This window comes from Pezoporus occidentalis, unplaced genomic scaffold (assembly GCF_034315485.1).
Source record: "Pezoporus occidentalis ecotype Australia unplaced genomic scaffold, CSIRO_AGI_Poc_V1 ctg72, whole genome shotgun sequence".
Classification (NCBI taxonomy): Eukaryota; Metazoa; Chordata; class Aves; order Psittaciformes; family Psittacidae; genus Pezoporus; species Pezoporus occidentalis.
Window position 1 is genome coordinate 2,153,749 of NW_026916072.1, and position 16,203 is coordinate 2,169,951.

At 43.1% G+C, this 16,203-nt stretch overlaps 1 protein-coding gene across 1 annotated transcript in view; it reads left to right on the forward strand.

Annotated features, from left to right (window-relative positions):
• Positions 1 to 16,203, forward strand: part of SMAD3 (SMAD family member 3) — a 69,692-nt gene that overhangs the window by 42,129 nt on the left and 11,360 nt on the right. Inside the window, exons 2-5 of the mRNA XM_062601720.1 lie at positions 9,849 to 10,042; positions 10,895 to 11,029; positions 11,714 to 11,788; positions 13,168 to 13,218. Coding sequence (XP_062457704.1) covers positions 9,849 to 10,042; positions 10,895 to 11,029; positions 11,714 to 11,788; positions 13,168 to 13,218 — 455 coding nt within the window. The remainder of the gene's footprint in view (positions 1 to 9,848; positions 10,043 to 10,894; positions 11,030 to 11,713; positions 11,789 to 13,167; positions 13,219 to 16,203) is intronic.

Genomic DNA, 16,203 nt, shown 5'->3' on the forward strand with positions numbered 1-16,203 from the left:
TCCAAATACACGTGGACTCTTGCAGAGTCCTGAGTCTCTGATTTCGGTAGTAATTACAGACAGAAGAGGCTGTAAAATATTAACTTCTGTGGGCTTTTAATGAGGCGTTTCATCTGAAATCTGCAGCATTCCCCTAAGACATCTCACTCTTTTTGGTTTACTTTTTAAGCTGGATTTCTCCTGCATTGCTGGTGACTCATAATTAAGGAAGTCAGAGCTGTAAAATTAACGCAGCCTTCTTCCACTACCCTTTTCACCTCTCTCCCAGAGCACACACCTTCTGTTAACTCCTTGTGGAAACTTCAAGGCTTGTTTTGGTAGCGGAGGTAGTTCTTTGTCATCGAGACCAAGGAGGAAAGTCTGTGAGAATCGGCTCTGTGATGAAATACACAGTCTGCACATGGGAAATGATTCATGCTGAACTGATTCATTAACAACTTGTAGGATGCCAGGGCGGGTCGGAGGCTGGGAAAGCTTGGTTGGAAAAGAGAGCTGGTTAATCGATTGGGAGAATGGGGAAGACCGAAGGCAGAGGAACCCAGACTCAAGTTTTTTAAGCAAGCTGCTTTTTGTTTCAGGCTGCAGCTTTAATGAAGAACAGGTCCTCATCCCAGAGCCATGTGTAGCTCTGCTGTTGAATGGATCCCTCAGGACATCCCTGCAGAGGGGCTGGGAATGGGGGAGGATGTTGGACGGAAGCGTGAGCGTTTGTGGGACCGAGTCCCCTCATTTGTGGTGTGCTGTTGATTAGTACTGGTTGGGCAAAGAATTACAGAGCTGGGCTGCTGTTAAACCAGCTTGAAAAGCAATAGCATGTAGAGCCAGTGGAATTAATGGAAGTCATAAAAAGGCCGTGTCATGCAAGGAATGCATCGATCTTTGTCTGAAGTACCTGAGTTGCTTCTGAAAGTGGGAGATGGGCACTCTGGAAAACTTCACCCTGGATCTCATTATCCGAGCGGGGGAGGTACAAACACAAATGTCCAATCTTGAAATAGCTGCTTTTCAAATTACAGGGAAAGCAGCAACATTTTCACTGTATAATAAAGAAAATAACAGCAATGAACCTCGAGTAGCCTCAAACTATTCCAAACAAGATAATTGGAGGCTGTAGCACAGTGTATTTTTAGTTATATCTGCTATAAAGTAAACACATTCGTTGCCCAGGACCACCAAAAATGTTTCCATAAGAAATGTTGGCTTTGTCCCAACTTGATAGAATGCACAAACATTTGTCTGAGAAGTCAGTTCCGACTCCTGGAATTTATATGAAGTTTCTGTTGAAGGCACTGGGAATTGTATATATTGTGAAGGAGAGTCCATGGTCTTAAAACTGTCATTTTTCAGCACTCACTATGAAAATCACTTTTGCTTTTGTTAGCAGACATATATATTTGGGGCAGCAGCTCTTGGTGTGAGACTTCTGTCTAAACATTGAGCTGCGCATTAGTTTCTTTTCTCGTTCAGCAGTTAAGCAGCGTATTCTTTCCTTGGGTCCTTAGCTGTGGTTTTCTTTGGGCTATAGCAGCAGTTGATGCTAATTTGCAAAGCTCTCTTGGCTTCAGTGGAAATAGGAAGATTATTTTCCCTGCAGTATCAAAATGATGCATGTGGAAGCTAGATATTAAATGTAAATCAGTGTAGATACCATGGAAGCTAACACAATAACGGAGGTTTACAGCACCTTTTCTTTTCTCTTGCTAGCACTACGATGTGCTTCAGTTACTCCTTTTTTCTTGAGCTACTTTTGTTTTGAATGCACTCTGTGTTACGGAAGCTTATCTGAATCTCTTTGGCATTTCCACCCTTCCAGTTTCTCCTTATGAAACTCTTCAGAACATAAAAATACACAGCCCCATCAGTATGCCTGGAATCTCCTCGGCGTGAGGAAGTCGCTGGTTTGGTTGGATGCAAGTGTGTTGGGGTTTGGATTTCAGGATGGGAGTTAAACACGGGATTCTGGGAAGAACTGACGAGCTCATGTGATAAATGACTTTTCAAAAAGGCACGCTCCTTTTGAGAGGCTGTCTGTTCCTTCCACCCCCAGTCCCCTTAAGGCTCAAGCACAAATAAATTCAGATGAGTCTGACACAGATTTGGGCAAATAAACTTTGCTGAACTAAATAATAGGACAAGGGCTGCTCGGAAAAACTGGAACTCGAGAGGAGTTAGGGAAATCATGCAAAAAGTTACATCTGTTCTGGGAAAGGGCTTGGATGCGACACCTTCAGAAGCACTCGGGGCCTGAGATTCCACTTCCATCCCTTGTGCTCTACCAATTTCTATTCATGGTAGATTAGTAGCAGTGAATTACCACATTTTTACCAAACTAAACCTTGCCCTGTCTGCCTCTTGCAGTAACAACAAGGACAGTCAAGGTTTTTTCACCTTGCTTTGCCAACAGCTCTGGGCTTCCTCAGGGTAGAGAAGAACCATCAGAGACATCTGAACTGCATCATTCCTGCTGCGGTTGTTAGAAACGGTGTCACTTCAGTTTGTGCCTTGTTGGGGAATTCACTGCTTTCCTTTGAAATGGCAGTCATGGAAGAATCTCTCCCTTTCTGAGAGCTGCCACGCACCTTGTGGGTCTGAGTGCAAGTAGGCAAGTGTAGATGGCAGAAATACTAAGATGTGCATTAGGAAGTTTAGAACTGGGTTTATGATTAAACCTTAATTAAGCATTAGGACACATTATGGCTTTTCTAAGGTAGGAGGGTGAAGGCCATGCATGGTTGGGCCTCTGAAGTACCCATTTCTGTTCTAGTGGCTATCGGAAAAAGGAGGAAGTGAAAGATGTAGGGGCATATAATTACAAAATGACTATAAATAAAGGAAAGGGAGCTGGGTTTAATAGCCGGCAGCAATAATCTATAGCTGTGGCACAAGTAGAAGCGGTGTAAATAACAGAGATTAGTAAAAAGTACAGATGAAAAACCAGATCCCGATACTACGTGACAAAACAAGATCTGTCTGTAGCTTTAAAGAAATCTAAATTCAACTAAGCTGTCATTTGCGTGTCAGCAGGGAGTAGAAGTGGACATAGCTCAGGGAAGATTGCTGTGGAGTACAGGACGAGCAGGAGGCGGCTTTAGAGCAGCAACAATGGACAGACAGTTTATGGTAAACCAATAAAACATACTTATGTCTGAATCTGAAATTAGACTCTGAAAAATACTGTCTCAAGGCACCTGCTAAAGAGCTTAGCATTACTGGAATCTTAATAAATGACTCATGCTGTCATAATCTGATCCTGACATCAACTCTCTGTGCTGTATTTCTTCAGCTTTCAAGTGGGGGAAGGGGAAGTCTGCAAAGCCTTAGTAAAGACTGAGAGATGTAAATAGGCAGTTAGGAGCCCACACAGGATATATTGGTAATTTCTGTAGTGTCAGCTACTTTTCAAACCCAGCACAAATGAGACTCGAAGAATTATGCAGCATCAGAAGAAATGGGAATTGCTCTTTAAAATCTACCTGATGCCACAGACTGTAGGTTCTGGCAGTCTCTGTTAAAGACTTCATGGTCAGCAGATGCGTGGAGCTGTGCCACCCACTGGCTGTGATCCTGGGCTAACCTGTAAGTACACACAGAGCCATGTACACCCGCCCAGAGGGTGTCACAGCCTTGCCTTTGCCTGTTAGCAGCACACTGTGAAGGTCAGAAGCATCTGAAGTCAGATACCATCTGCCGATGTAGAGAACATGGGGTTTTCTTCTGTATCCAAGGAAGACTTCAGTGGGAAGAGTAAGCACTCCAGATGAGTTACCAGCACAAAATAGTGCTCAGCTTTGATAGCATTGAGGGGGTGATGAACTCATTCCTGGTGTTGCATTTGACACAAACTTTCCTTTTGCTTTGGAAGAATCTTCCAACTTCATTGCTCTGGGGGTAGCAAGAACTTATTTTCTCCATAGAGACGTGTTGCAAATGAGGTGTTGTTAATTCTTTTAATCTATAAATGTAAAGTGCTAAGGAAAAGTATTAATTATTAGTTTCCTCTACGGCAGTGTGATAATGTGCATTGCAAACCTCAGTTTGACGCAGTTCCTTCTATTTCCAGAACTTGAATGACAGTACTGTTAAAACTGCACCAGCAATCGGAAAATGTAGTGATGCTGAGCAAATTGAGGGGAAAGAGATGGCAAAGGATCAGCGTTTGAATCACAGATGTGCTGCATGGATCAGGTTTTTTTTACTCAGTGTTGTTCATTTGGCCACTATTCAGGGAAAGTTGAGATTTCATCCAACTTTTGGGTGAAGCCCTGTGGATTCTGCAGTGCTCTGCACACAAAAGCCAGATTCTGCTACAAGAATAAGTGCTTATTTTCCTGGTGTAGACCAGATGCAGAGCCAGTAAGGAGCTACTAACTATGTTTTGTGCTTAAGAGAAAATCACAGCCTGTGGCCATAGTTCTTTGTGCATTTTAGAGCATACAGGCAACTTAGTTGTCATGGGTTTAAAAATCAGCTTCTGCTTGTGGTTTTTAGTAGGAAATCCCTGGAAATGCATAACTTACACTTTTATTTCCTGATGGTTTTTCTCTTTTCCTTACTTTTTGCACATGCTGGTGTTACTGGATACTTGAGCTTTCAGGCATTTTGCTCACTTGGAAGATTAATGACAGGGACATAAAACTGTTGGGCTTTGCAAACAGGAGTGTATGAGTTTGAATGGTAAGGGGAGGGAGTGGATCTGTGATAAAGTAAATCTGAAGATTACCAACCTTGGCAGAGGTTACCTGTAGTAACTTACTGCTTATATCACTTTGCTTAATTTGCACTTCTGCATCCCGCTGATTTTGACTTTACTTTTAAAGAAGGAGAATGGGTGCAAGGGAGACTTTCATTATGCATCTAGAGGAAAGATAGCTGCAAAGTGCTCAAAGAGGAAGACATAAAATAACATCTTTCCAAGTGGGGGTAGGTGGTTTCTTTTTTCTTTTCCAATTCAGGGTCTTACAAATCAAATCAGATTAAAAAAAAACCAACATGAAACAAACCAAGCAGCAACAACAACAAAACCCCAACCAACCAACCAAAAAACCCCACAATCGCGCCTGGAAATCAAATCCCTGTTACGCAATTTAATGTTCTCCTATTTACTCCTCACTCTGTTTCAGACTGTTACAGAGGAGTGTTTAAAAATGCTTCTGTCATTCTTTTTCCTCCCCTCTCTGTTTTTTCTATTAAGACCTGCAGTTGCCCTTTGGTCTTTGAGCAGCAGCAGTCTGGGCAGCTTGGATTAGCAGTTTCATGTGTTAAACTTTGCTTGTAACAACATATAAGGATGGATCAATCCTAAAGGTGTTCAGCCTGAGGGGGTTTTTGTTTGTTTCTTGTGGGCACTGCAGTGGTGTCCTGACCATGCCTGAAGTTGTTGTGCAAGCAATTAAATCACCTGACTGCATTCCTGGGGTCTTGGTCTCTCTTTCTTCATTCAACACTTTTTAATCTTTGGTTATAACTGCCCTAGGTGTGGAGTAACCTCTGCACTGGATACCCCTTGATCATGTTTGTACCGTATTGTAAACCTCAAGCCTTTGGCTGACTTCTCCTTGGGCATCTTTCACCAAGCACCAAGTCTTCTGAGCTGTATCCCGCATGCAGGCTATGGGTGTATAGTCATTATCTTTGTTGCTAACAGCCACAGCATGGGCTGGGACAAGCATGCTGTGGGGCCTTAGTCTGCTCCCCTGACCCAGCACAGCCACCCAGTCTGCTGGCCAGGGAGTTGTCATTCAGGTAGGGAGGTGCTGGTCTCTGCTGTTCCTCTCAGTGGGCTGATCCTTGACATCACTGAGCCCCTGTCTTCCTCCTCTCTGCTTCTTTTTCTTGTCACATCAAGACTTTGTATTTCTGAATCATTGTTGAATTAATTTCTTTGCTATAACCCACTGCTAACTGGTATCAGCTCAGCAATCTTGCTGTGTTCTGGCTTTGGCTTTACTTAATCTTGCAGGCTGTCATAGCCTACACTCTCTCACACTCACAGGAGGTGATAACTACAGCTCATCACATTTCCCTCGGTAAATCAGGCTTGGGGATCACAATATTTTCTTGTTCTTATCTTGCAAGTTCAGGATATGTGCTACTTATAAAAGATGCACTAGAACACCCTCTGGCAGCCAGAGTCTGCATCACCCGCTTGCTCTAAACATCGACACTGAAAGGAAGAGCTTTTTACTACTGCTGTTTAATCCCACTATGCAGTATAGAGACACTTTGAAGGTGTGTGTCCCACCAAAACAAATGGTGCTGCTTTTGGAGACAGCCATCCAGTGCTGAATTTTTGGCCAAAGCAGCTTGGGTATTTTTAAAAGAAATCCTGTTAGATATCATGGAATGATGAATGTAGCAAGTCAGTTGTACAGGGAGATCTGCTCAACACAGGCTGGTTAAAACAAAGCAAATAGGGAGGAGCAATTCAGTAACTCAGTGGAATCTTTGGTACTTAGAGTCCACTAATTTTAATGGATGTGCTGAGCTCTCAGGTGGTTCGGAGACTACTTCAGCATTCAAGATCAGACTGTGCTTCAGAACAGGACTAAGAAAAGGTAGAGGTTGTGTGTTCTATGGAGTTTATTGTCGGATTACTGTGCACATGGAAGTGAGATACATGCCTGCTTGGGTCATCCATGAGGGCTGTGGGCTTCAGAGGTGCTGAGCTAGCAAATATGGTGCACACTAGGAAAAGTGTATACTAACTCATCTCACACAGCTTCTGGCTTTCATCAGGTTCCTTCAGGAAATGTTGCAGCCTGTTAACCCATGGAAAAGTGGATAGTCTTCTGCCAAGTTCAGGACCTGAGCCAGCTCGTGGTGTGATGCTGAGGGGACAGGAGCCAGTGACTGCAGTCTAGATAATGTATAAGTGAGATGTGTGGGTGCTCAAGACAGTTCTTACGCTTAATCAAGTGTTTGCATCTACAAAGAAGCATTCAGGCAGCTAAGAAAGATGTGGCAGCTGACTGTGGTACTTGGAGGTCTGTATCTACACGAAGAGCTGCCTGTAGTAGAGCACGGTCTTTGCTCATGAAATCCTGTGTCCCATCTCAGCCATACCAATTATCTGTTGCTTTGGTCAAAATTCTCCTTGAGAGTTGAGGCAGGACAGCAGAAAGAAATAAAGCTGCACTATTACTTTGCCACATTGTTCCCAAGAACAAGCAGACGATGTTGATTTGTCCCAAGTCCCTTAACAGAGAGCCTGAGGACAGATTTCACAATCATAAAAATGCAATTAGTCCCCAGTGCTTTGGGGAAATATAATTTCTTTTCCCATATCTTCTTATTGGGGTCAGAGGGGAGAAGGGGAGGTTAATATATCTGAAAATAAAACATATGGCTCTGTCATTTTAAGAAGTCTGGTTTAGATAAGATTGTAGAGCAGCCCATCTCTTGTGCAGTACAAACAGCATTCATGCCAGGAGCAGTGGTAGAGAGCAAGCACAACACGTTTTCCCCAGTGTGTAGTCTCTGCTAACAAAAATGAGTAGCTGTGATAGTAGTGGTTGAGAATCAGTTCTGCTTTCAGGCTGGTTTTGGTTTAGGTAACCACTGAAGCTGTTCAGGATTTGAGGCCTGCTCAGACAACAGTGACTTGGTGTCTCCCCACGGTCTCCTGCAAGAGCTTTGTTGGTGCAGGGGCACTGTTAACCTGGGTGTTGAAGCACGGCATCCAGAGAGGGCATCATGGATGGACATTGGCTCGTCTTTTGTGAAGACTTCATAGCCTTACCAAGAGCGCTGGGGTGGTGGGAAGGAGTGCATTTTACCCTCCAGCTGACTGGGAAGTTTGCTGTAGGTTTAAAGAGTTTCTTCCACCCTGAGAAATGTAGGGAAGACCCATCCTTGCAAGTAACCCAGAAGTCATAGACACTTTGTGTTAGTCCTCCATCTCAGCTGCTAACCTCAACCCACATCTGTCTGTGCTGCTGTCATGTCCATCTGCTGATGGTGACTGGGAACAGTAAGAACACTTGCCACAGTTGTGTCTCCTGTGGGACCCTTGGAATAATCTGAGTCTTCTTTTTTCTCCTTTACCCTCACTTAGATGCAAGATATCCTTCTAAGTGCGGAGATGTTTGAAAAGGGAACAGAAGAGCAGTCCCGGTTTATTCCTTGTTTCAGCCTACTCTTTTTTTGCTAAATATAGTGAATAGTTTCACACTTTTTAGTAGCTATATTTTATAAGTTTTTCCACATTGACAAGTTCTGAGGTCACACAAATGAAGCCTTGGACCCACCACGGTTCCCACCTTCCATAGAAGATTGGTTCTAGATGCTGGCACTCTCCTTGTGAGTCTTTCACCCAGGAAAACTGATTTCTGCTTTCCTGTCCTCAGAAGGAGTTTAGCTTAAGAATACACTTGGAGAATGTGCCAGATGCTCATCTGGTTGGTCACCCCATCCCAAAGCAGTCTGAAGAGAGAGCTTGACCCATAAATAACAGCACAATATGAAGAAATACGTACTATATATACATGCAATAAATAACTGGTCATTGTGCGTTTTCCAGGGCTGTAATATACTTGCAGGTTTTAGATGTTTTGTAACCTCTACCAACAAGTCCCTCAGTGATAAACTGCTTATATACTTCATACATAACGTTGTATGACATATTTTCCTGCTTCCCTAAATCAGGTGCTTGTCAGTAAGAGCTTGGGTTGGTTGTGTTCTGCCTTCCTCGTTGCTGTAGCAGTGTGTTTACAAGAGGTGTGCATGTTACCAACCTCTGCCAGGGAAGCTTTTGGGAAGACTCTTGTAGAGCAGCCAAGACTAGCACAACCACTGCTGGAGTAATTGTTTGTGTGGTTTGGTTTGGGTTTGGTTGTTTTTTTCTGGATTGGCTGCCAACATGGAGAACCAAGGGAAAGAATTCCGGGCAAAATTTCAATTTTTCTCCTTTTTTCTTTCCTTGACAAATTAAAAATTAGGAATATTTCATTTCACCAACCCCCTCAAGTGTTTCATTTCAGTCGTTAAGAAAAGCAAGGGAAATGAAGGCTTAGACTTCAAACAAAGTGCCTAGGGGATTTTCCCGTTTATCAGCTCAGGGAGTGGAGTACCCATCCAGGATGGAGGAGACCCTTCTCCAGCTCTTTCCTCTGCTGGAGAGCATTTGAACCTTCCCAGGAAGGTTTGCTAGGAGCAGGCTATTGTGTGGATGGTATTAGATGAAAAGTGAGTTGGAGGAGACACAGGCTGGATGTAAAAACAAAAGTGAGCAAGGCTAAAAATCTACTTTTTTTGCTTTCAAGTAGCAGTTTGGAAAACGAAACTGGAAGATCTGCTTGTTTGTAATAGTTGGGAACACTGAAGGAAAGGTATTTATGTCAGTTTTGGATAATCTTGTCACAATGGGAATTCATGTCTCTGTATCTTAAAAGTCCAGTTTTCTTAGCACATATGTTAAGATGTACCTTTCCATGCACAGCATAAATTGCTGAGAGTGATGCAAACCTCTTGTTAGTTAGTTTAAGAAGTGCCACTAAATGGATGTATTCTTACTTGCTGTGGCTCTTGTCTGCCTCCAAATTAGCCTCTGAAAATGAATAAATCTCTTTTATATAACAGATATTTTACAGTTTCAGAGATTTCCTCTTGGCCTGAAGACTGGACCAGAATGCATCCTTGCAGCACTGTCTCAGCAGGTTTTGGTGACCAGGTGACCAGCAGCTTTTGAGCTGGTGTCAGGATGCTGAGTTGGCTGGGCCTTTGCTTTGAGCCTCCTGCTGAAGCCTCCAGTCTTCACGTTAAGTTCCCCTGTGTAGTGTTTGATGGGATGTGCTCAATACTACCCTTGTGTACCAGTCTAAATTGCTGTCATCTCTGTGTTCTGACTGCAGATCGTTAGATGGCCGGCTCCAGGTGTCTCACCGGAAGGGTCTTCCCCATGTGATCTACTGCCGGCTGTGGAGATGGCCAGACCTTCATAGCCACCATGAGCTGCGGGCCATGGAGATGTGCGAGTATGCCTTTAACATGAAGAAGGATGAAGTCTGTGTGAATCCTTACCATTACCAAAGAGTGGAAACCCCAGGTACTGCTGGCCCCGGGTGCAGCTGCTCAGTACCAGCATAAGGGATTTATAAGTGTATTTCAAAATTGAATAAAGCAGCAGGCGTAGGGTTTTAAAGCCAAAGTGTATTTATTATTGATGCTAATCTCTTACTGTATGCAGCAGAATAATTTATGAATATGCACTCAAGGGGAAAATACCATTTTAAATCGATAAAATCCAAGTAGAGCAGGTTGCACTGTTGTCAGGTTCCTAATGCGGCATTCACTGTGCACACAAACAACTCACACACGTAGTAGATACAAGTATGAGCTGTGACAGTGTTGTATGTATCCCTAAGTGTTGGTATTAAATTAAGGGTAAACTTAATTTTAAGTTGAAGTGGATCTAAGAGTAGCTCCCAGCACAACTGAACATCCTGTTCTGAAGCCTCCTCCTGCCTCTGAGAGAGACTTTCATCTGGAACTGCAGATACTTCTGCTGCGTGTTGGTGCAAATCTGCAGAACCAGTCTGGATGTTTATGCTAATGCTACCTTGCTGTTTCATTTTGTGTGAAATTTATTCCTTTGGAATCATGTGGTATAACTTCTAAATGGGTTTTCAAGATGACCAGTTTCTTTGCCTTAGAAGGGGTAGACAGACTAGGTGTGCTCAGAGAAGCACGTATCCCATCCCCAGCTGAGGGATGTTAAGAATAGCATCTTTAACTGCTGCTATTTCAGAAGCAACTATCAAATTGTGTCCTTTAATTAGCGACTTAGGTGTTGCATGTATTTAAGGGTGTTACTCCAAACTGGTTTCTCTTCATTTTCTAGGGTTTCAGTCATTTTATTTTAAAGCTGTTCTGCTTTTTTTCCTTTCCATTTGTGCAGTGTTACCTCCAGTGCTGGTGCCTCGGCACACAGAGATCCCAGCTGAGTTCCCGCCGTTAGATGATTATAGCCATTCTATTCCAGAGAACACTAACTTCCCAGCAGGTATCGAGCCACAGAGCAACTACATTCCAGGTACCATATATCTTCCATACAGCGAGCAGAGGGAAAAGGGTTGTATTGCACAGTGAATCGTATCTATATATGCCAGTCTGGATGATTGGAAAGTCTTTCTTTCCATCGTTACTATGAAGCTAAGGAGTGGGAACCTGTACAAAAATAGATGAAGGCTGTAAATGTAGACACACAGCAGTGCTGTTTATGGTTTTGTTTTCTTTAAACTCACCTCTTCAGTAGCACATGCTCTATTGATTGTGGAATATGAAGCTGAATGTTCCCTCTGCATGGTTAGGTTTGAATGAAATTCAGCCATTTTAGTTTGAGTAAAACTAAATTTCAGATGAAATTGAGCTCTTCTATTTATGTATCTCTTTTACAAGCAATTTACACCTTATTTGCATGGACAAACTATGCAGCTGCACACCAGGAGAGGGAAAATATGTGGACAAATACTGTCTGCAGGGCTTAAAGTTTGATGGGATTGAAAATCCGGATTTTTTTGTTTCCCTCTCAGTTATTCACATACATGCTATGACTGTCATCCTGGCTGTGCCAGCTCCTCCTTTCAGCAGCTTGAGGAAGAAACATACTAAAAAAGAAATTTAGCTCCTTGTGAATAGCAAAGTCAATGTTTTTGGTGTCTAAAATCCAGACTTTGCATCCAGTTGCAATGACAGTATGATCATTTTGTGCTTCTAGAGACACCCCCTCCAGGCTATTTGAGTGAGGATGGAGAAACAAGTGACCACCAGATGAACCCCAGCATGGATGCAGGTAAGTCATCTTTTGCCATTTGCTGCAGCTTTCTAGGTCATAGCAGAGACACTGAAAGTTTTCCTTTGGGGTACTGAAGATCTGACGGTGGTTTGAGGTTTTTATCCTGGTAGGAGTGCAAATGTAGCCTGACATCTCATGTAAAGCACATGGGAATAACTGTTGAAAGCCTCTTCTTGATCTGGGATTTGCTCCTAAGAACCGCTGAATTGGACCCTGAATTCTTACAGCTTATGCTTGAAAACCAAAACCACACCCTTGGTTAGAAAGGCTAATGCTTTACAAGAGGGTTATGCAAATACATGGCACTTACACAGAGACAGACATGCAGAACCTAATTAATGCAAATACTGCACACAAATATCTTGGTTTCTGTGCATGTCTTCAGCCGTAGAGCATACGTGGGATTCTAAAAGAGGCATGAATGATTTGCAGTCTTTCACCACACTTACACAGATGGAGGAAGGCACTGTGGGTTTGTTTTTCTACATCAAACATAAGCCTATTGGGACAATCCATTTTAGTGCATACAATTATTGGTAATGTGGTTGACATGTGGAATATATGTATGGCTTTTTGGAAAGTGGACTGGAGTAGGATTGGCCTGGGGGCTGTCATAAATACCCAGTTTAAGTTTGAATGCTATATCCCTTCCTTCAGATGTCATGGACTTTGTAGAAAAACAAATTTTAAAGAAACCAGCAAAACTCAGTCTGTAGAAAAACAAATTTTAAAGAAACCAGCAAAACTCAGTGTGAGAGGAAAAGCAGAAATGGGCTGTACCACCTGTGTGCTTCCATGTGGCATCCAGAGACTGTGGAAGCTGCTCTGGACATCCAAGTGCAGATACCTGAAACACATGCACAGAATTTGTGGACCAAACTGAAATGATTTAGGACAAAATTCTGGCAGTTGTTTGGTCACAGCTGTGTATCTTGATCCAATCCTCCATGTTCCCTAGACCAGTAAGATTTGTTGATATAAATTTTTGATGGTTATGAGTATGTTTTGTGCCTAGTAATGTAAAATCACGCTGTTAAATGCCCAACTAACTGTAGCTGTCATGATGGAACCTGGAGCTTTGATCACTGCCAGTAAAACAGGCAACTGCCTGCTCAGTTTTGAAAATTAATGGGTTGAGCTTAAGAGAAGGCATCATGAAGATGCTTAGCAATATTGCAGATGTAGCAAGCTGATAGAAGTAATAGCATTTGAAAGCTCAAGTAATCAACATCACAGGAGCTGCTGGTGTCACAAAATGAGTCTTAAGTGAGAAGTGGGTTATCCCTCCAACAAGCCCAGGCAGAGCTGAGCATTTGGTGGAAGTGTTTTCCCTTGTGCAGATGCTGTACTAATAATTACAATGTCTTGATTTTCAGGTTCTCCAAACTTATCACCAAACCCTATGTCTCCAGCACACAATAATCTGGGTAAGCGTGTGATCTTGAGAACGGTGTGTAATTACAGTCAAGGTAGTGACATTTTAATGATGATGTTGTGCACTTTTGCTGGGGTTGTGAGCATTGTTGATGTTCCTTTCCACTTATCCTCTTCACCGTGATAACAGTGATTCATAGTAACTCTAGACAAAATACAGAAATCTGAACTTACATCAGACTTAAATAAAAACCCAAGAAATGCTGGCAGACAAATACCAGAATGTGTGAAGGATTACAGCAAAAATACACTCATTTGATTACATGGGTTTGCAAGGAATATGTCCATCTGTTTTGCTGGTGATTTTGTGTTCTCCCAACAAAACTATGCGTGCTGGGATCATGTCAGACAACAGAGTACATCTACCTTAGGGTCATCCCTACACCACACAGGGATGAAGCAGCCCAGAGCCTTCATGTCCCAGTGCCCTAAACCACTGGAAGAACTGGCCCAGTTATGCAAGTTGTTATAGTATGAAATCGAGCATGGACTGAGCAGAGCAAAGTGGAGGTGGCTGCTGTGTGTTTGGAGAGTCCACATAAATGGAGAGAAGGTAGGAATGCTGGTGTATGGAGAAGCATAGATGTCACAGGCAGCCTTATTTGAGCATTAGAGGTGTTTGTGGAGTCTTATGCTCAAATGAGCCTGGAACCAGGCCTTTACCTTTGCGGTACTATTAGAGGTTTTGTGGTTATTTCTGAACCTCTGCTGCTGTCTCACATGGCTCTGCCCTTTATTTTCATACCTACAGACATAAAACGTCTGATCTTCATCAGTTTGAGCTCTTACCCTATCTGCAATTGCTCTCAACAGTCTGTCATAAAAAGCACTCACAGTTCTGGCTAGCTGCAGGATCAGTTCTCTAAATGTTCATTAAGCCAGCAGACAGAGGCCACTTGAGATTACTCTTGAATAACCGTAGCCATAAAGTTTACATATGCTTTTAATCCTGGCACGGAGTACTTTGACATTGCTCCAGAATTTGTCAGTCATTGGCTGACTTGTGGATATCTTGGGGCTGTTGAAGAGGGGATTTCTTTTCTTCTTTTTTTTTCCCTCTTTTTCTTTTCTTTTGAAGCATGGGATATATTGCCACAGTGCCACTAAATTTTTACTTGCTTTAGCTGTTAAAGCCTAAAAAGAGAATACATGGCTGGCTTATTTTTATCTCCTTTTTTCTTTTTGGTTGAATGTGCTGCCTGGGAGTTGGGGAGAATTTCTAGTAATCTCTTTTCAACCTCAACGTAAAAAGCCCATTATATGTCACAAAACCAACCTGGCAAGTTGATTGTGGCATCTGCCTTACATAAGGAAGAAAGGAGTTTCTAGGAAAGAGGCCCCAACGTGTGTCTTCTAAGGAGGACACTAGTTATTAACGCATGCTGCTCAGTGGATGGGCCTGTCGGATGTCTAATGTGCTGTCTGGTGACAAAACCTAAGGAGGAGCAGGTGAAGCTGGTTAACCACAAAGAACCTCTTTGTAAGTCTAAGCAGCAGACATCAGAAAAGCATTTTAGCTTCCCAACATTAAGATACCTTGAAGTTTTGCAAATCAAATATTTATTGCTTTTAGGCAAGAGCTTCCATAAATGGAGAACTTCTTGTCTCTTAAAGATTTTGTCAGGTTTTGCATGTGAGGAAGCTACAAAATAGTAAATGAAGGGGCATGAAGCTGAGCCACTGTTAAAACTGTCAGCTGACGAAATTGTCATCATTTCCCTCTCTGCTCTTGTGAGATCTCCCCTGGAGCACTGCATTCAGCTCTTGGGGCCCACAACACAAGAGGGACATGGAACTGTTGGCGCAAGTCCAGAGGAGGCCACGGAGATGCTGCGAGGGCTGGAGCCAGGCTGAGAGCTGGGCTGGCTCAGCCTGGAGAAGAGAAGGCTCCTGAAGGGGAGACCTTAGGGCAGCTTCAGTGCCTAAAGGGGCTGCAGGAAACCTGGAGAGGGGCTTTGGCCAAGGGCCTGCCGGGACAGGGCAAGCGGAATGGCTTTAACCTGCCAGAGGGGAGACTGAGATGAGCTCTTAGGCAGAAGCTCTTCCCTGTGAGGGTGCTGAGGCGCAGGCACAGGGTGCCCAGAGAAGCTGTGGCTGCCCCATCCCTGGCTGTGTTCAAGGCCAGGTTGGACACAGGGACTTGGAGCAAGCTGCTCTAGTGGAAGGTGTCCCTGCCTGTGGCAGGGGTTGGAACTGGATGCTGATGGCCTGCAGTGCTCCTGCTTTTGCTGCACTATAGGATTCTGTGGATTAGCAGAACGCTCCAGTATCTAGGATGGTACTTTGATCTGCAGAAGTTTAATCAGGCTTTCTCTGTGTGTTTGTGGAGAAAATGAAATAGAAGTTCATAGAATAGAATTAATAGAATAGAAACAACACAACAGTGTGCAATGAGGATAATAAGCAGCAACTTCCCAGCAGCAATGCAGTATTGCTTTAAAGAAAATAGCATCACAGTATTGATGTCCATTTATTTGACCAGAACTTCATGAACCTTTTAAGACAGTTTACTTAGTGTAAGCTGAACTTTGGACTTAAATCCTATGGCCATATTCCAGAGCATTACAGAGGCAATGAACTTGGGCCAAACCAAGTAGGACAATGGAAGCAAGGTTTCTTTGAGGAGCAATATATGTATTTCAGCATAAAGCTGTAAGACTGTAGCAGGAGATTGAAGGAACTCGGGGAGTTTCATCTTTCCATTCACAGGCACAGAAGTGTTGCAAGGTAACATATTGGGATTTATTTTTTTCCTTCTTTCAGCTCATGCTGTCAAATTCTCTGTTGTCAAACATAAGCTTTAAATGGAAGTTACAGATAATCCAGTGATCTCCTCTGTATCACTGAAATCCGAACTGGAGAAGATACAGAAAACAACCAAAATGAAAGGAGAGTTGCCAGCATTATGTGGACATTTGGGATGAAGTCAGGGAGTTGACACTGGCCAAGGGCCAAGCCTGTGGTTGCAGGCACATTGT